At 39.7% G+C, this 24,533-nt stretch overlaps 2 protein-coding genes across 3 annotated transcripts in view; both read right to left on the minus strand.

The window, feature by feature from the left end:
• The window catches only part of PHKA2 (phosphorylase kinase regulatory subunit alpha 2), a 45,211-nt gene extending 38,874 nt beyond the window's left edge, over positions 1–6,337 (minus strand). Inside the window, exons 1-2 of the mRNA XM_040054951.2 lie at positions 6,205–6,337; positions 1,037–1,195 (exon numbers count right to left, since the gene is read on the minus strand). Coding sequence (XP_039910885.1) covers positions 1,037–1,195; positions 6,205–6,282 — 237 coding nt within the window. The 5' untranslated portion in view covers positions 6,283–6,337. The remainder of the gene's footprint in view (positions 1–1,036; positions 1,196–6,204) is intronic.
• A 3,124-nt stretch (positions 6,338–9,461) lies between these two features.
• Positions 9,462–24,533, minus strand: part of ADGRG2 (adhesion G protein-coupled receptor G2) — a 56,840-nt gene continuing 41,768 nt past the window's right edge. Inside the window, exons 15-28 of one of the 2 annotated variants that reach the window (XM_040055426.2) lie at positions 23,792–24,480; positions 22,008–22,206; positions 21,528–21,684; positions 19,324–19,473; positions 18,980–19,102; positions 17,732–17,777; positions 17,523–17,626; positions 16,824–16,948; positions 15,799–16,067; positions 15,014–15,113; positions 14,421–14,695; positions 12,797–12,898; positions 11,915–12,067; positions 9,462–9,862 (exon numbers count right to left, since the gene is read on the minus strand). In XM_040055426.2, the coding sequence (XP_039911360.1) occupies positions 9,678–9,862; positions 11,915–12,067; positions 12,797–12,898; positions 14,421–14,695; positions 15,014–15,113; positions 15,799–16,067; positions 16,824–16,948; positions 17,523–17,626; positions 17,732–17,777; positions 18,980–19,102; positions 19,324–19,473; positions 21,528–21,684; positions 22,008–22,206; positions 23,792–24,480 (2,677 nt within the window). In that variant the 3' untranslated portion in view covers positions 9,462–9,677. Of the gene's footprint in view, positions 9,863–11,914; positions 12,068–12,505; positions 12,551–12,796; positions 12,899–14,420; positions 14,696–15,013; positions 15,114–15,798; positions 16,068–16,823; positions 16,949–17,522; positions 17,627–17,731; positions 17,778–18,979; positions 19,103–19,323; positions 19,474–21,527; positions 21,685–22,007; positions 22,207–23,791; positions 24,481–24,533 lie in introns of those variants that run through there. The other variant, XM_040055427.1, reaches the window with a different exon arrangement.

Raw genomic sequence — 24,533 nt, forward strand, 5'->3', positions numbered from 1 at the left:
TGTAAGAATATTAATACTAATAATAATTTTTTGAGTGACAAATCTAGGGAACTTTGGTAGGTGACTTCAAGACATTGACATGACTGCACAACCTGTAGAGCTTCTTCCACTCTTTATACAGTACAACAAAAATCAAGTGACTAGTAGAGAAAGGGCCAGAAGTGTGAATGTAGAGAAGTGCAAGACTGTGCATTAAATAATCAAACCCACTTTTTCACCCCAAAAATATAGCTTCAAAATATGATCACCTAAACTGAGTCAAGGTTATTGTCACCATGGACCTCCCTAGTTGGATTAGGGCATACCAGCAAAAAATTTACCCAGTGATTCCAAAACAACAGCAAGACATCAACTGTCCCTCACTTCCCATTTAACCCACCTCTGTCTACACTCCCATTTCTGATACTCACATTCCCAGCTGCAGATTTTAGTATTTACCTGTGTGAGTTATGTCCGAATTCTCCAGCACAGATCTTATCAGTCTGGAGATCGTTACCTTCTCTGCTATGATCTAATATGGCTACACATAATGTACAACCTCCGTGCACATTCCAAAGACTTCTCCTTTGAAAGGCTTACTCCTCTTTATGGGAAAGAATGATCTAGCTGCAAGACTGCTGCAAGATTCAAGCAGCCTAGGCCTGATTTTCTGCTCTGCAACACACATCATGAGGGACCTTAAGGTTTAATCAGAGAGAGGCTTGTAAATCAGGGCACAAAATCTCTCAGAAGCCTCATTTTCAACAATCAGACAACCGATGGAAGTTTGCCTTCTACATATTTTTGTTTCGTTTGTAGTTAAATTCAGATGTTAGGTTCTCTGCCATCCAGTTCTTCAAATCCTCCTTGCCAGAAGGGTGCCAGGCATACTGCACACCACACACTGCATGGATGCTGCTGTCTTTGGAACATGTACTCCAAGCTGGGAAAACCCTGCCAGATCCCAGACACAGCAGCGGTGCGAACGCACTCTCCAAAAACACTACAGGAAGAAAACCCAAAGAGTGGAACTGGTCTATGCTGAGCCTTGACACACCTGCTCGAGCTCGTAGGCCTTGGCTTTATCCTCGTCCCGGTCCGCGTTCTTCCGATACGCCATTCCCAGCCCCCACACGGCCAGGATGCTGTAGATGTTGTCCCGTACCCAGGCATCCTTATGGTCGGCCCCGGCTGAAAGCAGCCCTGTCACTGGGTTCTAGAACCACGGCAGAAGAAATAAAGAACAAACATTACCACCTCAAGTCCCATCTGCTAAGAAGCATCACTTCTTTCTGTACTTAAGGGTGACAAACTAAAGACGATTTCATGCTAAGTGCACACTTGTGGCTGCTCATGATTTCACAACAGAGGTGAGATCCCATCCTTCTTTACCAAACTCACACAACTGAAATGCAAAATTTATTTGAACACTTCAGGCTATAAAGTTTACAGCATCCAGCTGGACATATTCATCCACACAGGATTAGTAGCTAAGTCACTGAGTGAAATTCAGAATACATCAAGGAAATGGAAATTTAAATCTTACATATTTATCAGGAAAAGAAGGTACTGAGTTAATGCTAGAAATTGACTGTGGGTTATATGCTACTCTATGTAACTGGTCTGTTGCATAATCTTGAGAAAGTAAAAAACCACTAGTGATCTTCTAGGAGATTAAAAAAGTATTTCTATATATCTGCCCACTGGGTTTATGACAGCTAAACGAACGTAATACCTTTTTTATGTCCTCCTTTGGAAAACATACAGGAAAAAAATTCTGAAGGTGTTGAAAAGCAGCACTGTCTAAAGCAGAGCACTGAGTACTCTCCTGCATCCCAAATACTCCATTAAATTTTTCATTGCGTCATTAATTCCCACCACTTTGCTATCCTTAATTATTTTTAGGCCATCTTTCTTGGCTGTACATTCTTGACGAACAAAAAAATGAGACAAAGAGGCAAAAGGCCAATATAACTTTCAATCGAATCAAGTCTTTACAGAAATTTCAGTGAAGACCAGTTGGTGGGGCTGGTGTGACAAGGGGCAAAGATTACAATATTAAAGACTTTTACAAAAGTTTAAAAGGATACATCTACCAATTTTTCATTTCTCCCACACACTGGTTCACTCCAGTTATTTTTTAAAAAGTTGGTTTGAGGGGGAGGGGCTTTAGTCACAATCTCCTGGCCTCTGCATGTGACCACTGAGCAGCACAGGGGCGACAGCCTGACAGGCATGACCCAGCACAGTCTGTCCCATTGTTAGGGTTTAATACAGCAATGCTCAGGGCCTCACTCAGAGCAGAAATGAAGTTCTGCTGCAACAGCCCCGCCTCAGCAACGTCCTCACAAACCAAGTAACAGCTGAAGGACCCCTACTCACCTGTTTGATGGGAAAAGCAGCACATATGAATGCAAACAGCTTAAAAAACTTCTTTTTGATCTTGAAAAGTCAAACAAGGAGTAACAGAAGTCCCAGTTCAGCACTGTGCCCACATGACAAAAGCCAGTGTTTGTAGAGGACACTTCATTTCCCTCCCTCCAATTTAGGACAACAAATGTCTACTCACTTGCAGCCCTGTCTTAACAGAGGTCACTCTGCTGTCCGAGAAATGATAATTTTGGTTTATTTCTCCCTACTCTCCATGCTGGGTTTGCTGCCAGTTAAAAAATAAAAATGTCTATGTACCAAAATGGAAATCCCAGAGCAATGGTCGATCCAAGACTTTAAAATTCAGTTCCCTATTCAGTTCCCAGGAAGGGACTTGCCTCCCTCAAGACATTTTAGTAAACACATCCACAGGCTGCTATCACCATTTCACCACCTTTGATTCCTCTACAAGTTGGTCCCAGCTTTTGGGGCACATTCAGCTTTCCTCATGCACATTCAGAATGTTAGCAGAACAATGCAATACACCAATTAATATTTCAAGTGGTTTTGTTTCAGCTTTTTTAGAGGTGTTTTCTCTTAAAAACTACAATTACTTTCTTCTCTTACCTGCTGACACCATATGAAAACTACAACGCTTACAAGGTGCTAAAGAACCCACAGAAACACTCAGTACACTTAATCCCACTGATGTCAAAGGGATTTTAGCTTAGCTAAAGCATTCCATCTATGCAGTGATGGCTAATTAGACTAGCAGGTCTCATCCTGCAAATCACACTGCACATAAGGTCCACAGAGCAAAGAATTTTATCAGCACCATGGGCTGCCAGCTGAGAGCACTGCAACAGAAAGCTGATTGCTGGACTAACACTTTAAACTTCTGTATCGTACCCAAACCTATTTTTAAATCTTTCCAACAATCTGGAGTCAAAAAGGCCCCCTAACAATCCAAACCCCAAAACACAGCAGCTCCTACAGGGCAGCAGGTGTCAATAAGAACTTCAGCAGCACAGGCACAAAACCAGTGGGGTTTTAACAAGAGCAGCAAAGCAAGTAGTTTAGCATCTTGCTGAAATGTGCGAATGTGCCATTAACAGATTGTCCCATTGATCTGTCAAGTGAAAACTGAGGTAAGCTCTAGCAAAGCTTGTAGATTTGCCTGTGGAACCAGATGTAACATGACGTGAATGAGTCTCGGGGAAGGTCCCGTGCAGGGCCAGGAGTTGCATTTGATGACTCTTGTGAGTCCCTTCCAGTGTGATTCCGTAATACAGCTGGGGTTACCCACAAAGGTATGAGCTTTCCTTATCAGGTCCACATGCTTTTCACTTATAGTACCACAGCAATACTTAAAATGTACATAGATGTTAAGTTTTACTATTTCCTAATCTTAAGATTCACATTTTTTTCTTATGTCATTCAATTTAACAGGTGTGATAAGCAGCTGAGAACATCCTTCTGGCGGTGCTTTTCAATGTCTGCTCTGCTTCAGCACCAAAGCATCCCTCTGATCCCTGGCCCTGGAGTGCTTGCAGCCCCCCACAGACAGGAGCCAGTAGTCTGGTCTTATCCTCCATTTACAACAGGATGATAACAATCACTGTGCACGCTACAGGGACTGACAAGGACAATGCAACATCTGCAAAACAGGAAAAGATTTGCTACTCACCTGATCCGGCAAGGTGCCACACAGAGAAAACTGTCAGCCCTGGTGCAGTTGAACCTGCCCTTTGAAGACATCTGCCCGGTAGCACAGATATCCTGCATCAAAAATTGCCTCTAAAAGTCCCATTGATTTAGTGACTGGAATGAGCACAAGATCAATCGCTGCTACTGAGAAACCTAGCTCCTGGTGTGTTAAACACCTGGTCAAAGCCCAAAGCTCTGTGCACGCTCGGTGGTGCCCTTGCTGCGCCTCACAGAGGTGAGGGTGTCCCTGTCCTCTGTCAGAGCACAGCAGCTGATGTGCCAAGGCTGCATTCCCGCAGCTGTGGGTGTGAGGTGCAGGGTGACAGTCACACATCACCCCCCTGCTGAGCAGCGGTGCCTCAGAAGCATTTTAAACACCTTGTGGTTCTTCTGCCAGGCTGCTCCTGGGCAAACCCATGACTAAAACTCACTTCTCTGCCTCCTTCATGAGCAGCACTAAGAAGGCACCAGCAGCAGTGAGGCAGCAGCATCCAAGCCCACCCAGCCACAGACTTTCTGCTCCCAAGAAAGACACAGTTGCATGTGGCCCAAAAACAGTCTTCCTAACGCCCAGGTAAGCACTCTTCACCTGGCTGAATACAACATTTTCAATCTATAGCAGTGAAAAAAACAGAGAGACTATAAATATAGGAAAAAAAAATCTAGAAACATGCCTTAAGCATCTCTCTGGATCCTACTGAGATACCACTGATCCCCTGCCTTGCTGCTAGCCTGTGACTTGCCTTCCACACAAAGAAGAAAACTTACCTCCTTTCCCCCCTCTGAATTCTCCCAGACATTGAGCCCTTAGTGGAAAAGGCAATACACAGTCATGAACACTCATCCTATTGCTTTAAATAGCAATTACAAAATTCTGGGTCACCAGCCCCTGTACAACCATTTACTTACCCTTTTTACTATTGTTAAATATTAATTTCATCAAGGCTTTAATGGGGCATGTTTGAGCTTTGAATCTGAGGTTCCATGTCTCCCCTAATGGAAACTTTTATCAGTATCCTCATCTTATAAACAAGGAAATTAAGACAGGCACTGGAAGCCAAAGCAACTTGTCCAAGGTCATCTTGCTGACAAAAGGCAGGGATGGGAACACAACTAAAAGCTTCTCCTGCACCCCAGCACAGCAAGAGACAAAAATTATCTTCTCACATCACATACACCAGTTCTTGCATTTGTTTCTACTGAGTCTACAATAATTAGTACACAAACACCAATTCCCAGATGTTTGGACCCTGTGCTCAAAACAACGGCTAGTGAGAAATAGCTTACTGACAAAGTGCATTTGGGTCCCAGCCTCTTCTTCCACTGCTTACCAGCTTCTTGCAACTCTCATCAACAAAGCATATTTGGTAACTGGTCTGTGCAAAAAAGCCCTGCTGCTCATCTTCATAGACTGGATTGTTCTAACCAAAGCACGACACTGCTGAGTCCTCAGTGCCCACCTGGGTGAAGCAACCACACTAAGCACAGGGCACTGTGCTGACGAAAAAACACGGGGTGCTCAACAACCTCTCCCGACCACCCTTGCTATTTTCGTTCTTTCGCTGCCCGCCTGTGCAGGCAGCCCCGCCTGATGCTCCAGAGCCTGATCAGCGCGGACAGCGGGAGAACAGACTGGAAGCTCCGGGACGTGCCCCGCCGCACACAGGGATCCGCACCGCGCTGTGCTGACAGGCAGGGCACAAAGTCCTGCTCGGAGCCCTGATGTCACCAGGGCGTAATGCTGCTGTTACCATGTACGCGTGTATATATATATACACACAGTATACAGTGTATATATATAGAGAGAGAGAGAGGGAGAGTGTGGGTGTGTATCATATGCCATGAAGACATTGTATACACAACACTATTATTTACAAGCTCAGACTCGCTACGTTTTCCATACGATTTCCAAGGTGCACTTATACAAGCACGCCCAGGACCCACACATGGCCTCAGCATTCCCCGCGCTGCTCCGCAGGCGGGGGCGGGACATGCGGACCGGAGGCCGTGCGCCGGCCGGAGGAGGGATGTTCGCGTCCCTCCTGCAGCCCCCGGCCCCGGCAGCCGCCCCACGGCCCCGGCGCGGCCCCACCGCGCCCGGCGCCACAAGCCCCGAGCAGGCGTGCCGGGGCGGCGGCTGCTCCTCACCTGGTGGCAGAGGATGGTCCGCTGGACCAGGCGGGCGTAGCCGTCCAGGCGCACCCCCGAGTTGCTGCGGCTCCTCATGGCCCCGAGGCCGGCCCGGCTGCCCGGCCCGGCCGCGCTCGGGGCGGCGGTACCCGGAGATGGCGGCGGCCTCTCCCCGCCCTCACGGCGGGGCGGGGCGGGGCGGGGCGGGCAGCGGCCTCCGCCCTCAGGCACGGCGGGGACACGGGGACCGCGGTGCACAAGGACCGCGCAGGGGAGGGGCCGCCTGGAGACAAAAGCCAGCTGCGTTTGTGAAAAATAGCTTCGATTGTGTACGACCTATTCGTAAGCTCGTAAAATAAAGCTGAGAATGCCAGAATACTTGGTGGAAGCTTTTCTTTTCCCCAGCCTTAAAAAACCCCACCGTTTTGAAATCTGGTCGAACAAAAGCATGGAGCAGAGTAGCTAAGGGTGTGTCATTCACTCAAAATTCGGAAAGAATATTTTTCCCGTTGTCCTTCTTTTCTTTTTTTTTTTTTTTCCTAAGTGAAATTGTAGCATTAACAGAGTTACTATTTTAACTTTTCTTTGCTGTTTTTCCTTCAGAGTGTAATTGACAGTCGTGGTTGAGAGCATCCCTCACAGACCTGTTCGTTCCTTCGGTGGCGGTCGGACAACGCCCCTGTAGGTCCTGCACTGCAGGAGAAAGGACAGAGCTTGGATGTTCATCCTCTCCCTCTGCCAGAGCCGTGCGGTGAAATCTGTGCCGTGCCAAAACACGGAGCAGCTCACTCCTGCCCGGAACTCCGCACCAGCCTGCCCCTTCAGGACACTGCTTTTTAGAGACACTGCACTTAAGGGACCACGTTTGCTGAGCACGGTGGTGCCAGCTGTAGACGGCACGTTGCTGTGTATCTCTATCTTTTACTTTGTGCTCTGGGCAGGTGGTGCAGCTTTCCCTGAACTCTGGGTGTCCTGGCTAAACAGAGTGCAAGAGACCAAGTACCAAAAGGATACTGGAACCAATTTTACTGTTTTACCCAATGTAAACACAAGTTTTCAGTTAGTTTGAGGATGAGCAAAAATATTATGCTGGTGTAAGTGCAAACTTTTACTACAGATACATGCGTGCTATTAAGTGGCAAAATCAGAGAGGACTCCTCTCCCCTAGGAATATATAAAATAAAAATTATTTCAAGAATCCTAACATATTTTAGTGTGCAAAAATAAAAACAAAAAGAAGACTCCGAGCAGGTCAGTGGAATATGTGTTTTCATAAGGAATGTAATTACTGAAGCCAAACTCAGCTATTCCTGTGGGAGAGCTTCAGCAGACTTGAGGGCAGGCATTGACTGAATTAACATACATCAGGGTTTTCTCTGCTAAAATCCAGATCTGTTAGAACCATGCAAGGTAAAATATGTAGCAGAGAGTAAATACAAAAGCTGGGTCAGCTTTTTCTCCAAGAGGTTACATACTGTTGATCCTGTAATCTGAAGAATTGTAATGCAGCCCAGTATTAATGACACATTTATCTAAAAGAAAAAAGTTTACATATTTTGTGTTGTACTTGCTGCAAATTTATTGCTTTTTTTACAGTTGAAAATATAAATATAAGAACATTAAATAAATTTACATGAAACACTGCAAAGGCAATTAGCCAAATAGTTAAAGCATTCACAGAAATGTATTCCAGCTACTAGCATTCCAGGATGGGCTTTTACCAACATGCAGCTAAAACCCTGTGGATAAACAAAACAAATATTTTAAATTCTCACCTTAAAAGCATAGTCAGAGTAATCTTGGATGTAAGTGACTGAAAGAACCCATGTGTTGCCCACAGGACCGCAATGGGGTTTGAGTCCTGAAGAGGTTCAATTGCTAACTCCAACAGAGCCCCAGGTAAGCGGCACATAACTCATGCTTTTTGTTGAGAAGTGTTTTCAGGGTGCCCCAGGGAGCCCTCCCCATTGGGAAAGCAAAGCCCTTGCTCCCCTTCAGCATGTGCCTGCTTCACACAGCCCTCTTTACAGGGCCTGGTACTCTGCAGTCTGGCAGCAGTTTGCCCTAGTTTGCTTTGGGGGCATCCAACTTTTGCCCAAGAATGCGAATTGGAAAAGCAGTGCCCCAGCTGCACGTGTGTGACAAAGGAAAGGTAAAACCAGGGCTTAGGCCAATTTCTGTTCAGGAGGAATCTTCAAAATGCTGTATGAACATTCAGCTGTTGTACATGAAGAGCCAAAATCCATTTTTTTCAGGTAATTATCACAGGAGGAATGAAATTTTGCTTCAGCAATTACTGAGCTAGCTCCTCAGTATTTGGCCTACCAACCAAGAGCCAAAGCACAAGCAGAAATACTCATTAGAATAGCTCAAGAGCTGCCCCTTAAAAAACAGCCATGCAATGAAACAATTTCTCAACTACTAAATATAGCAGCTGTCATTTATTATTTCTATTTTTTCTTCGACTTGCCTCCCCCCTTCCCTCCAAACTTCTCTACTTTCATCACTGCAAATGAGAAATGGCATTGTCTCACCACTCGGGATAAATACTGACCCTGGTGAAATCCATGGCAAAAACTGATGAGTTCACTCAAACCACCAACACAACTTAGTTGTACTTAATAACCTACTGACTACTTTATTTAATACGCCATTCATGGCACTCGACTTGAATTATACCCAATTGCAATCCCTCTGTGGTGTACTAAAAGGTAGCTAAAGGTTCAAGACCAATTGTGTTTGTTATTTACAGTTCTGCATCTACTGAATATATTCAAACCACTGTAAGTGATCCACTTACTGAAAAAATTAGCTTTTGTATCATTTTTATGTTAAAGTTAATTAATTAAAGAAAAATGAAAACTTACAATAGAAGTTACAAACAAAATACCATTTTTTTCTATACACAGGTATATTTAAATTTATATTACAAGAAATAAATATAAAAGTATCATTGAGATGCTTAAAGGTTGATATTTTCTGCTTATGTACATCACTGCAGAGTTTGCTACTAAAACGTACAAAAAGATGAAGACAGTGTAGCTAACATTTTTAAAGTTAACATCGTTTGTATGCACAAGTTGTAACTTTCTACATTTATACAATACTACTAAGCATTATATCCAGATAAACTTAATTGTAATGAAAAAGTCTAAATAAAAAATTTGTTTAAATGTAAAAAAAAAAAAAAAACCCCAAAAAAAAAAAACCCACAAAAAACACACCACCTCAGAAAACCTCACTCTGATGAAGAAATAAAATGGACATGGGCCAGCTGTAATCTGCCATTCAAGACCTTGTCAAAATAGTAGATTCCTTTTTTTTTTTTTTTTAAATAGTTGTCCTTGTCAATCCATTGCATGGCTGCCTTGAAGTTCCAGTACCATATATTAAATAAAATAAAACCAGTTCTTGGTCTGCTCACATTATGTAAAACTGCTAAAGTAAAACTCTACTTCACACTGTAAAATAATGTGCTGTTTAAAAGGAAATCACATTTTCTCCATAGAATTTAGGCTTCCTCTCTTTGAAGTCCTTCTGAGTGAGATCTGGCTTTCTTGGCTGCCAGTACCATCCTTGTCTTGAAATACAAGTTGTTTGCCTGAAAAGTCATGGAGACACACATCACCATTCTGTACACTGAAACAAACACCATTCTTCTCACTGGAAAGATGGCCTGTTGAAACAAAAAAGTGCATCCCCTATCAGAATGGTTCAGAATCAAGCCTCCTATGTTTTTTTAGTCACTGTAGGGAGTTCATACACTGTCATTTTATCCATGCAACAATTTCAAAATGTGTATTTTTGGTAAATATTTTGTATACATTTCTTTTCCTGTGTAAAATCCTGATATTTGAGAGATGTTAATCATATTCCAGTCCTGAATCTGGAATAGCATTTCAGTAGAAGCAGTGAGGCTAAAACCATAAAGTGTTTATAGTTCAGTATATTTATGACATAGGTCCTAATTTCCCAAGTGCTTTTTGTTTTGGAGGTCACTTTTTCAAATGAAGTGTTGCAATGTTATTTTCAAGTTCCAGCTTTGAGAGGAGAGCAATGAGGTGCAGCAAGTTAGAAGGTCCCATGTTCCTAACTAACAGCAATCTAATACCTTCTGGAGGCATCAGCCCAGCTCTTTTGAGATACAACTGCCCCATGTTTGGAAGATTAGGTGTAAGGAATTGCCTCCAAGAGCTTTGCTGGGAGCTATCCAAGCTTAGGTTTTAGCCTCTTATGGAAGTTCTAAGGATCAAGAAGAACAATTCCGTCAAATTACAAAGGCAAGGTATCATACAACCCTCTTCATATGAATGGAGGATGTGGTATGAGGTTCACAACATTCAAAATAGACAATAAAATAGGAAATGAGGTGGGTCACCCATGATATCCATGGCTGTAAGTGCACAGGAACAAGGTTTTATCAAAGTTCTTTCAGCTGCTTTTGTCTGAGAAGCTTTTGGCACAGGACTCAGACACATTGTAAAGGTCTGATTAGGGGAACATAGTAGGACAGAATTGGAGCACATCCAACAGAATTGGCATCACTCAATGGTTTAGATCATCAATTTAGCATCTCATTCTAAAATACTCAAAATAAAAAAACTTCTTTCAGGAAGCCACAGCAGGCTCATTCACCCGGCTACTAAAACAAACAAGTTCAATAGAACATTTCTGCTATCTTTCTTTCTGTTGAGAAAAGCAGTCAAAATGCTTTTGTAGTTATGCATAAGCATGTCAGATGTTGCAGGGAGAGATGGCTTCTTTCATCAGAGCAATTAACATAACAGGGAAAAAAGAACCCTACAAGACATGCAGGCTTTTGTGCCAGAAAATTTCTCTCTTCTACCTAAAAATATTGCCTTACTTTTTATCTAATGACAGTGAGTGTTACTGGTTTCTGATTCTCAACTGATCTGTTAGATAAAGTATGTTAATTATTACATTATGGGGTGTCCAAACAGGGATACTCTACAAAGGAATGTAAAAAACCCAGAAAAATTAAATTTGCAAAGCTGTTTCTGGCATGTCCAAATGCCATCTCTCGAGGTGTTGTGATTGTATTTCTCTGCAATGTGCAGTTAGTACCCTAAAAGGAACAGTAACCTCTAACCCACACATGAATTCCATAGCATTTACATAGCTGTACCTCTGAGAGGTTATCTGCTGATATAATCCTGTTGATTATGTGCTGTCTTCTGACAGCATAGGCCAAGAAATGAGGACAACACAGTCTCTCCAAGCATGTTCAACAACTTCATAATAAACATTCTAGTTGATGACATGACTTCTTAGCCTCAACTGTTGATCAGTTGGGAAAAATATCTCAGGCACAGGGGAGTAATGTCTTCTGAGTTTTGCTTGACTTAGGGTTTTTTATACATTACAGACTTGTAAGTTATTTTTGCTTGAAAAATTGACTGTCTTTATTGAGAGCTCAAATCAGCAGCATGACATGCACTCTGCAAGAGCGTGAAGAATTAGATTTTGTTCACTGAAAAAAGAACAGTTTTTAATAAGTACATTCAGTGGTGATTCATATCTAGTTTTCTCAACAGACAAATAAGCCACAGCAAATTGCAAATGAAATTGAGCACAGTGCTACTTACACCTGCATTTCAACTTCTCAGGAACAGAGCAGAGGGCAGCAGTGCAGAGGACAGTACTACGTTAGAAGAGGAAGGATGGAGAATTTTACTTCTGAAGAAATACTATTTTGCATTATACTTACCATTTCCATTTGCATGGACTGAATAATCATTATTCATTAGCAGTGTTGTAGAGTTAGTGGAGTTACTGTTTGATTGTAAGGAATTGGAAGAACTGGATACTCCTTGATTTACAGTCTGCTTCTTTAAACCATTCGTAGCAGTTCTGCTCCAGTCTAAAACGGAAAATAACACAACTCATACAAGCACTATATAAAAATATAGGTAATAATGCAACTGAATTGATATAAAACCAAGGCTTTACACGCTTCTCGCAGTATTCTAGACACAATTATATTCTCCTAAGAATTTAATGACTCTTGATGTTTAAAATTATTTAAATCTAGTTCCTTTTCTTTCGTCCCTCTTTAAAATACAAGCAGCCAACTGTCATAGTTTTACAACTGTAGACCAGATCAGAAAAATAACTGAAGTGCAGTTGATCCTCTAAGTGAAAGTGTATAAAAAGAATATGGCTTTATGAGAGGACAACTACTTAGTAACAAAATAACTAACTAATTAATGTCTTTTTTGGTTTAAACTACGCTTCACTTTGCTTTTGTAGAAGTCACTGGTAAAACTATGGCTGACCCAGAAGCTGGAACAAATCTTACCGTTTCTAACTGACCAAAAGTCTTCTGCAAAGACATGCCTTTACCCTGCAGTGGAAGAGGTCATCTCTCAGCAGTTAACAGCTTAAGGCAACAGCATGTAAACATGCAAGGGCTGCATCAGCTACCACCTTTAAAGAGTATAATGTTGGAGGTTTACTGTATCTTGGATAATAAATCAGAACTGCAACTGCAGCAACATGATCAAATGCCTTTTTTTTTTTTTTTTAAATTACAAAATACTAGGAACTTAACACTAAATGTAAGTATTCAGAGGTTTAAAGAAATATTTACCAGAGTTTTCAGCCAGCCTGAATTTCCCACAACAAAGGTACCTTCTCCACTGTTTACGGACATTCTCCTTTGTTACACAATAGAACACGAAAATGAAAAAACCTGCAAAGCAATAACATAAAAGATCGTTGCAAAATCCACTTTTACTACTTCCTGATGAACAATGTTTTGGTTTTCTTTCATTTCTTTTAAATTTCTAAGAAAAAGTAATGACACTTTTCTTTGCTGAAAAAGTTTACAACTCTGAACACTGAAGAGCACTTTTTCCTTAGATAGACTAGAGGAATCATACACACGAAAGAAAAAAAACCAAATACAAACAAATGCACAAAGTACATAAAGTTTCCTTCTACCAAAGAGAAAGGGAAAAATCCAGTTGATCTTGAAAGTTACTTAAATTCTTTTGGAAAAGAATTCAAAGCAATGTCAAAGGGAGGGTGTGATACCACGCTATCAGATCATGAAGCTTTTTTAGCACAAGGTGTGTTACATGTTACATCTGTTACATCTGTTATCAGCAGTTAACCTGTTACCATCAATGCTGCAAAATTTTGAGCACTCATACAAAGAAAACAACTCATATCTAAAATAGTAATAATTTTTCCACAATTTCAAGTATTTTCTAGAAGGGATGGTGCTCATCCCATCACCTACCAGCACCACATTACAGTTTCTTTGTCTACTTCTCATTCACCACTAACTGACACAGGGCAGCACCTAACTTTGCCTGCTTAAGAGTTCATCACAATTGCCTCCCTTTAAAGGGAAAATGGCACTCAGCCTTTGCAGTTTCCAATCACAATGGGAAACAGTTGTATTAGGTTTAGAATGAATAGTAAATAATAGTAAATCAACACAGCAAATAGGGAAGAAGTCTGTACACTGAACTGCAATTTTCATTGTTTCAATCTCTCTGGGAAATCATCCAGCCAGTCATGTAAGTGCCACTTATGCAGTAGTTTGGATCAAAACTTCAGAAGGGCAATTTAGGCATATTTAGGACACTGTGGACAGCTACAATACCTCCTGTTTACATAAATGTCTTTGCAGCAACTCTGCTTTTGGATATGTCCAGTAGCACCCTGGCATTGCAAAACTTCATGTTTCCATATCTACTTCCCACATATTCTTAAGTACTATATAGGCCATGCTTGAGAGTTGAGTCACTAACTTTTAGATGTTGCAGCCTTGCCTGTTTCAATGACCCTTTTCTGAATGTCAAACCTCCCCCAGAAGCCTTAGGGGAGCTGAAGAAATGACACTGTTTTCACTACATTAACTGCCTTATAACATGAATACTAAGAACAGCTGCCTATTAAAAAATCATCTGGTTTTTGTTAGTGAAACAGTCACTTCCAGGGATATCTGGTTTGCATACATTTTTTAAATGAAAATATTTATAAATATATAATACCTATATAAGTAGTATCTAGTTTTTCCGTACCTTATCATAACAAAACTGCAATTTAAGGTTACTGTAAAGCAGTATCATGTTTAATATAATTAACATGTTACTGTGCATATCAAAGTTAAAATTTTATTGCTGAATCAAGAAAATGACATTTCAAAATGTTTGATTTGTTATATTATACACAGGGAGCTTTTAAATGGAGGACAAACTTACCCTGCAAAGTGTTGAAAATGGTGAAGAGGTAAGTAAATACCTCATTTACTGTGAAGAAAGCAAACCCCCAAGTAATTCCCAACAAGAATGTGAGGCCAGCAACACTCCTAAGGTCTTGGATACTGGTTTTCCTTTGAGCACCAAGTTGTTTCCTCTTTTTGATACGACAGAGCTGGATCAGCACAACAATGAACATGCTGATATTGATCAGGAATATCAGGCAAAAGTATCCCACAGCAGTAATATAGAAGACAATTCTATTTTTGATCCAGCAGCTAAAACAAAAGAATAGTCTGTCAACCATTATCAGAAACAGAAATTAAGTGAAATAAACATGAGACAAACTTGTAGTTTGTTGCATATGCAAATCATTTTTGGCTTTATAAAAAAAATGTATTCTTTTTTGGCCAAAGGATTTGAGCCTTCATATAGGCAATAACCCTAAAACACATGAGATACTGCAGTCATACTCTTTCAGAGAACTGCTATTGCTTCCTTGCCTTCCCCCTTTCACCTTAAAGAAAAGCTATTTGTAGGACCTCCGTCCACCCCCCACCCTCATCTTCCCCCCAAAGCACTTCCCTTTAACTCACAATTCATCAGGTCCATTTATTGAAACCTTTCCCGTGGTTATAAGTCCATAATTATCCGGTGATACTGCCAACACAATGGCCACAACTAGTGCTGGTAACCCTAGAAGATAATGAGCAAACACATACATAAAAATCCTAACAGAGACAGTACTACAAGGACTTGAAATTATTATATTTTTTTACAAAATCTACAACTTGTTGCTAAAATTTGGCTGTTGAATTCTGCTGAGTACTAGCTGTCTGAAAAATTGCAGCATTCAAACTGCTCAGGAGTACAACTTACAAAGAAACAAGAGGAGTCCTCCACAGCCAGCTCCAAAACTTTCTGAATAAACCACAAAATACCACCAGTCTTCAAACTGATTCAAAATATATCTTACAGGATAACTGATTTTCTTTCTTACATATGTTTTAAGAAACAAACAGGAGACAAAAATCAGAATCTCTTCATCCTCTATCCAGTTAGATCTGCTTTTGTTGCTTTTTGTTAACAACAGTGCTGGTCCAGAAATGGAATATATATACTTATTGGCACTTATTCTCAAAATAATGGAAGCATGCGCATTCAAAATAGGTTCCATTGTACTAGCACAAGGAAAATTTATTATCCTTGTGCATTGCAGAAACTTCAGTTCTGCAGGCTGGGGGGATTCCATGCTTCAGAAAGGTGGAACATATAACATTTAATAATTGCCTAATTTTCCTTTCTGACCTGTGTCAAATTCATTGAAATACTTGTTAAGAGGAATTATCTAGTTAGCATAAAAGAGAAAAAAAATACATACCCCAACCAACAACACAAAATTTCAGAATGTATTTCCGTACATAGGTGTTAAAGACTTTCACAAGGGCCAGATACATGTGGAAAGCCTCCAGGCCCATCCAGGTGAAGGAAACCAAGAGGAAATAGTGAAGAAATAGTGCAACTGCAATGCATAGGCCTCGTGTATCATACAGCGCAATCCACGAGTCCAGGAGAAAAACTAAGTTTAGTAGAAGTAATGCAGCACACAGCTGAATAAGTATTTTGGAGGGGTAGTCTCTCCGGATTTTCCTACGAAAAAAGCAAATTTGTGAGATGACATCGGCTGTCCCTGGATCCTTGGCTTAACTTCCTCTCCTGCAGTCCTTGGCATTCACAAATGCCAAGGAAAAAAAATCTTACATTTTCATTCATATACAACAATATGTTGCATTTATACATAGAATAATTTACAACATACTTCCAAATTACCCATCTGTATATATAAAGTTTTTTAGAAAAGATTACATAAATACAAACAATAACTTGGACATATTTAGTACCACGTTTTTGGTTTTTCCTGCCTTGTATGTTGGACTTCTTGTTACATTGCTACCCAAACCCAAAATGTGTCTGTTCTTTACTGCTAAACTAGATCAAGTTTTTGATTGCATGTCTAAAGCTTTGATAGAGACAAGTCCCAGTCTTAGAATAATGGGAGAATAAACAAAGAATACAAATGTTTTTGAAAATGCTAAAATTCTGTACTGCTTTTTTGTATGTTGTATCTTAAATCTATTCCTTCACACTTCCATTCTGATAATCCATAGTAAAAAACTTCAGAGTGCTACTTCTTCAATTCTTACTGCCTAGAGCCTCAAGATAATTCACCTGTTCGTGAGATTAACATTTCTGAAGACTGAATCATCACCTTCCTGTTGAATTGGCCAAATCTGTGCATTATTTGTGGAGACAGAATCCATAACTATTGAAAAGGATTTCTCAGTGAAGACTATAATCAATCACAATTGAAGAATAAAGAGGGAGCTCAGCTGCATGGGTACTTACTCAAAAGCTATGTAGGTCACAAGAGTAACAGAAAGAAAAATTGCAGAGAGGCCACAGCCTATATATGATATGAAAGTCAATACCAATTCTTGTGTGGGATTCAAAGGATTATTTCCATACAAGTCCTAAAACAGAAATGTAAGTTATTTTCAGAGAACAGGTTTATTTAATGGAAAAACACAAAAACCCCACCAAAATAAATCAAAATGCACCTTTCCCTCTACGCTTATAAACAAACAAACAAACAAACGGACTCCATTCTTTGCATCATGGCTCTTATAAAAGGTTAGATGGAAAAAAAAAATCAATCTAGTCTTGTAAAGAGCAGGGAGCTGGGATCCATGATCCTTATGGGTCTTTCCAACTTGAGGTATTATTTTAGAATTCCATTACTCTAATCATGGAAAGTCATTTAATTAAAAACCTGTTTTAAATTTGATTTTCTAAATTTTATTTCCTAGAGTATAAACAGCTGCAGCACTTATAGAATTTTTTTTCCTCCAGTGGAGCCCATGGACTCCCATTCAACAAGGAGTTTAAGCACGTGGCTAATTGTATGTACTAACACTAAAGCGAATAGAACCTGAGTATTATTTATTAGGTCGTGTGAGTTTATTGGGTCTTCACTTGCTTAAGACAGCTCAAGGTGAAATGTGCTCTTCAACAAGGATAAGATTACATAATTTTTAAAATAATTACCATCAAAACTGCAAAGCTTGTGAGATGGTTGCATGAACAGACTGTTTCATCTACTCTACTTTCTTTAACTGTGCAACCTTCGTACGACCAGCCTCCATGTCCACCTGTTTAAAAAAGCAGCTTTGTTATTCATAAAAGGCTTTATTCATATTAACATGAATTAATGTAGCTAAAACAGCATAGTATCTTGGGTGATCTCAAGTACTTACCATTTTTATTAAAGTCCCAGAATACACATCTAACTGTTGAATTATCCTGTTTAGGAGAAAAAAAATAAAAAAACCAAACAAAACACAACAACAACAACAAAAAAACCACTTACTAAACTGTGAGTTTAAGATCAAATGATTTATGAATGATCTACAAAATTCAGTCAAGAACAAACACTGTATACAGCAAATATGCCTGTTCTACATGAACACAAAATTAATTTAGGTGCATAAAAGGACTAATATTGCAAACCACATGCACAAATATGCTGAACAAATTTGAAGTCACCAGACAGGAGCTAGCTCTTGTGCTTATGCAAAGATTCAGTTCCTGGTAGAACCTTTTGAATGCCCTTTCATAAAGAGAGAGCATTTCATTTCATTATTCCCACACCATACAAATTCTTGGAATTTCTTCTCCTTCCAGACTTTGTAACTTTTGAAGTCATGACCCCACAGAAAAGGAAAAACCTTTTAATTTGCAAATATTATCACTTCCTACTATCACAGTGTTAAGCATTTACACATAGATTTCCTCACACACATGCAAATAATTCTATATATATAATTCTATAAATACCAGCAGCAATACACTATATTGCTAGAAATACTAATACTTCTGCAGTTGTATCTCAAAACTTATTATTATGTCAAAACAAGTAAAGATGCCACTAAGCCAGCTCCTGAAAAAAGCTCCAGGTGCATTAGTGGAACCCCTAAAATTTTTAAGTTAATAATTACTGAATATTTTAAACTCTCTTAAGATATGAGATAGAAGTCTTTAACCCTTGATGATCCTTTCAGAAAGATAGTGTGTAAGAATCCTAATAATCCCAGATGACACAATCCTGTGTTTCAGTTCCCCTGAGAAAAAATACTCACATTATTTCCTGGCCATGTAACACCCACAAAAGTCCTAGCTGCAGCATCTACCATAGCAACCCACACTGTCAGTCATCCCTCTAAGAGTTTTTATTATTTGTAGAATAAAACAGAAGGGTAAGTAAGAAAGATAAAAGCTGGATGAATTTGCAATAAAGCAAAATTACCTTACACTGCTTGAGAACCAAAACTTATATCAGTGGTAAATAAGCGAACAGGAATATTATTCAATGTCCATGTGGAGATGAAATGTCCACACCAGTAAAGCAGGACAAGCTGACCTGTATTTTTAGTAAAATGTTTCCACTACAACAACTTCAGTGAAGGCAACAAAGCTGTATTAAGTCTGCCAAATGTAAATTTTACCTGATTAGGCTTGATATTCTGCAAAATCACAGTAACATTTGCAGTTAAGTTGCTAATTTTGAGGTTAGCAACACTTGATGATATAACACTGCTGATTAAAGATGCATTCTTCAAGGAAAGATCCTGGAATGACAAAAAAAGCACCAGATTTTAAAATCCTAAAGGAAACAATACTAGAGTACACCATCCACAAGCTCATTTACTATGTGGAGCATACACTGGACAAAAATAATTACTTTTTAAGTCAGAAGTTTTAAAATGCGTTATGTGGAGAAAAAAAATCCATTCATATTTTTCTCTAAGCTTGAATTTAAAATCCTTATGAACAGTGGGCCAAAAAATACCTGGAACACAGTGGTCTTTTTAAAGAAGTTGAATATAACTCTAGAAGCCAAGTCCAATTCTTTGGTGGGTAGATTTTTCAGCAATGATGAAGGAAGCGTAATTGATCCAAGATTATTTAAATTCTGAATTGGCTGAACTCCTAGAGAGATCTGAAAGAGAGACATCAGGATTATGCCTTGTTTCAGTCTCCAAATAAATAAATTATGACATATTTTCAGTTTAAAACTTCAAAATAAGTATCTCTTTATTGTCACAAACCCACCGCTCCTCTCATTCCACTCCTGCTCCAATGCATAAATAGTATTTACAGGACTGAAAAGGATGCATCCCATTTCAGGTCTGCCTACAGCTGAAAATAATCTGGCTGTAAGCATTTCCCTACAGGAACATAATACAGCACTGTGTGTTTTGTACTGACTTGGAAAAGGTGAGGAGCAAAAACCCAGGTAGCTCTATGTAACTGTGTAGGGAGATCGACACTTCACAGCATGAAAGCCTGCAAAGGCAAGAAAATTTTATACCCTGTAGGAAGTATGTCAGAATTCAGAAAAAATGTAAATAGCCATTATTTGTCAATACATTTTTAAGTTCGGTAGGTTAAGTTTATGTTCTGAAATAAGAACATAAACCCTAACTTTTTGATCATCTGGCAAAAATTACAAAAATAAACTGGATAAGCTACCACTCAGGTACCTCAAGAGCTTAGATCAATATTAGTGATCTAATATTATACAAACAGGCATCTCAACTTTCACCCATTTTATCTGCTGAACATTTTATGTGCTGTGCTTAAAGACCAGGGAGCTGTGTTTAGTACAAAAATCTCTCAAATACAAATATCATCACCTCAGAGTTCCTGGGAGATGTGAAATATTAGTAGTACTGCAGAAAGAAATTATCTGAGTATTGAAAGAATGGCTGGAATAAGAATAACAGTGTGAACTCCCCAAAGTGCCTTAACAATGTGCTCTAACTCATGTCTTTAGACCAGCACACTCCAAATGTTTCTGATCTTGCATCCCCTAAAAGTTTTGAGCATAAACTCCAGTATATACCTATCCATAAGTTACAAGTATGAATCAGTGTACTAATATATTATGCAAGTTATAAAATATTTTTTAAAATTAAGGGGATTAAAAATTACTTTTAAATTTTTCTTTTATTATTCCTTAATCATAAAAATAACATTTTCTTGCACTGCAATGGACTGTCATGTGCACACCCTGGGGTACTCAAACCTTGCTTTGGAGATCATTGGTGTAGACAGCCATCAAAGAAATCCTAAATCATTCCACAAAAGCACTCCTGTCACTCTAGTTTGAAGTAGATGATACTTATTGAAAATTTCCAGTGTTTCATTGCCAGTGCCATGAAAGAAAAAATCATTCCTTAGCAAATATCTGTATGTCAGTACTACCATCTCCTAGTCATCTCACATTCATGCACTGTATATTGTTAAGAAATAGAAAGCAACTCAAATGTAAAACATTTTCACTATATAATTTTCAGCAACACAGAAAAGTTCCAGGACTACGTGTGGCTTACGATACATTAAGCTATTTTCTTCTCTGAGGAGGCAGAATGTGTCAAAATTGGTCCAAAACTTTCCATCTCTCCTTGCTTAAGCCTCCAAGGCTGGTACTGTCCATTATTTTCTCTGTCAGGAGGGAGGTTTTGAATGAGATAAAGGGGATCCAACCAAACTTTCTAAGCAATTCTTTCTTGGTGAGATGCCATTAGTGACAAATGGCTGAGCATCATTAACCAAGCAACATACATAATAGTTCTTTCCTGGAAACCTCTACAATTATTTCCTTCTAACAGATGAAGCCATCTGGCAACACTCCTCGACAAATTTCAGCACTGTCATGGTGGTTGAATAAATGACTCATAATTCAGGGGGCTTGAGGCAAAGTTATTCTGCCAAGCACTTTGTCCATTCTGGTGTTCTAGCTGTACCCTCTCCAACAGCTTATTAGTTCTGCCAGTTTCTGCTAAGTCATCTCTCTTTTACGCCTATTTACACAGTTGAAAATTAAAGGAAAAACTGTGAAGGGCTTAAAGAAAAGCCTGAAACTAACATGAACTAAAGATCCTGAAACTGACATAAACAAAGAAACAAACTCATCTTCCTATAAATATAAAACCATAAACACTTTAAAATAAATGTTTGACAATTTGTAGGTATTGTAAGTATTGTAACCTGGAGATCAGCTGAGTCCTGGACAGCAAAAGACATTTGGCTGGAGCGAATTCTGTTGGTTTTGACAACTGCCAGAGCCAAGGAAGGGGAGGCAAATGCAGCAGATGATGCTGATAAGTTTAGTTTTAAGCCAATATAGTCCACCAGTTTTATAATTCTGTTAAGAAAAAGTATATTTAGTATTACCAAGCACATACATCCAAAATGCTCAAGCAAGTTACAGTTATGAAGTAATAATCCGAGTCTAGTGAAAAATGCTCAGTTATGGCGTCAACAAAAAAACCCCCAATGTTTTCCATGGCATTATATTATAGTAGAACTGATAACATTAGAATGACAATCCTTCCATTTTGAATAACTATATTAAAGAACAAAAAATATTCTTCTGGATTATGATTATGAGAAAGTGAAACTTGCTGAAGCCAATTAATCAAGACAGTAAATACAACACTTCTGTAACCTATTGCCAAAATGACCTACCTGTTAGAAATTCGTGGTGGTAATGGCTGAGAAGCAGTGAGGATACTGCTCACCTCATTAACCATCCTTTCTACATCTTTTGGCTCTATTTTTCCAGCTGCTAAATCATTTTCTATTTTGGACACAATTTGCTCAGCTGTAGCGATACTAATGGTGGTGTGTACAGAAGTTATATTTGTGGTAGCTGAAAGGGTTTTTCCTGTGACAAATGAAAAGTTAAACATTGTGTTCAACAAATGACGTAAGCTTGGAGAAGCAGAAAAATTAAACAGCTCTCTTGATTAAAAGCTTGTATCACTACTCATAAGGTTTCTCAACAAGTTACGTAATTCCTCCCTATCAGCTAATTTGCAGAATGTCGTAATTTAGATCTCATGAAAACAAAGCAAGGTTTCAAACTGCCAACATTAATTTCATGTTTTATTGATTTCAAAGTTCCTCACATCAGACCATTAATATATTAAATAACCTATTATTTTGAGTTTTTAGACACTGAATGCCTGAATGTAGAGTAAAATCAAGACAGTGTCAGAAATTTGAAAATAAGCTTGTAAAATGTGTAAAATTTTCATAAGAAAATACGTAGCCACTAAGAATATTCCTAGTCAATAACAATATTTTTAGGATGATCCAACAATTACCATGCAATATTTTAAATATTAGGATAGTTTAAAAAAAAAAAAAAAATCTACCTTGCTCTCTGACTTTTTTTTTTTTCTGTCCAAAAGACATTTGTTCTAGTGGGGATTGAGCACCGTACCTACCTAGGACAGTTACAAACAATGGTGTAGCGTGAGGTATCACTCACCATGCCAAAAGGCATCAGAATGCATTTTAAAATACATGCACATCAGGTGGAAGTTGTCTCAGGGTTTTCACACAGAATAGAATCACAGAATCATTTAGCCTGGAAATGCTCTAAGATCATCAAGTCCAGCCTTTGACTAAATATCACCTTGTAAGCTAGACCAGAGCACTGAGCATGTCCAGTCACTTCTTGAACATCTCCAGAGATGGTGACTCTACCACATGCCTGGGCATCCCATTCCAAAGCTTAACAACCCTTTCAGAGAAGAAATTCTTCCTGATGTCCAGCAGCCTCCCTTGGCACAGCTTGTGGCCATTTACTCCCATCCTGTCACTGGCAGCCTGGGAGAAGAGGCCGACCCCCACCTAGCTACAATCTCCTTTCAGGGAGTTGTAGAGAGTGATAAGGTCACCCCTGAGACTCCTCTTATCCAGACCCTTCCCCAGCTCCATTGCCCCTCTCTGGACTCACTCCAGCACCTCAATGTCTGTCTTGTAGTGAGGGGTCCAGAAAGGGACACGAGGTGTGAAGTCTGGCCTCAGCAGTGCTGAGTACAGGGGACAATCACTGCCCTGCTCCTGCTGGCCACACTGTCACTGATACAGGCCAGGATGCCATTGGCCTTCTTGGCCACCTGGGCACAACTGGCTCATGTTCAGCCACTGTCAGCCAGCACTACCAGGTCCTTTTCCTTCAGGCAGCTTTCAGACATTATTCCCCAAGCCTGGACTGTTCCCTATGGTTGCTGTGACCCAGGTGCAGGACCCAGCACTTGGCCTTGTTGAGCCTCACTCTATGGATCCAGCCTGTCCAAATCCCTCTGCAGAACCCTCTTACTCTCCAGCAGGTCAACACTCCCATCCAAAGTAGCTGCATTTGTAAGGTCACCTCTCATATATATAACATTGTTTAATGAAGCTTAAAAGCAAATCCAGTATATGGAATTCAAACAAAAAAGATTATTTGTCTTATTTACCTGGGGTCCCATGGCCATCAGCAGTAGAATGAGGACGAGAAGCTGAGACAGAATGGTTGACAGGACTAGCAGTAGGGGTCAAAGATATTGTGAAAGGAGTAAGGGGAACAATAGCTACTGTACTAACGTTTTTGCGAGCAGCTATAGGTTGGCTTGTAGCAGGGGGAATTTGTGCAACAGATTTGGTGATAGCCTCAAATTGATGATTCACAATTGGAAGTTTGTGAGGCTCAGAAGAAGGAAGTGAAGAATGTTTAGTGAAACCTACAGAAGAAGAAAGTATTGTAGAAGTCTTGTTAAGGTGTGCAGCATCAGATTTAATTGAGAAAGCAGCATTAATGACAGATTTTGTAGCAGGTATGGGAACAGTGATGGATTCATTGGAAGTTATGGAAGAAAAAGTTGGCATGGTGGGCTGAGCAAGAGACTCAGAAGAGGAATGTGTAGTGGTAACACTGGTAGAAGGCATAGAACTTTCAGACAGAGGGTTTGTAAGGGGAGATGTGGAAAGAGTTCCAGAAAAATAAATTTCTGTTAACGGTGGGATCAGTGGTCTAATTGTGGGGCTTTGTTTAGCAGAAAGTATAGTGGGGGGAATAAAAGAATTAGATTTGAGAAAAGCTTTTTTAGGGAGAGAAGGAGAATGAGGGGAAGGAACCCATATAAGATGAGGTGGCACTTGTATAGAACTGTAAAAGAAAAAAGGTACAAAAATCCATGTTAACATTTCTTCTACTTTAAA

This window comes from Hirundo rustica, chromosome 2 (assembly GCF_015227805.2).
Source record: "Hirundo rustica isolate bHirRus1 chromosome 2, bHirRus1.pri.v3, whole genome shotgun sequence".
In the NCBI taxonomy this organism is placed as follows: Eukaryota; Metazoa; Chordata; class Aves; order Passeriformes; family Hirundinidae; genus Hirundo; species Hirundo rustica.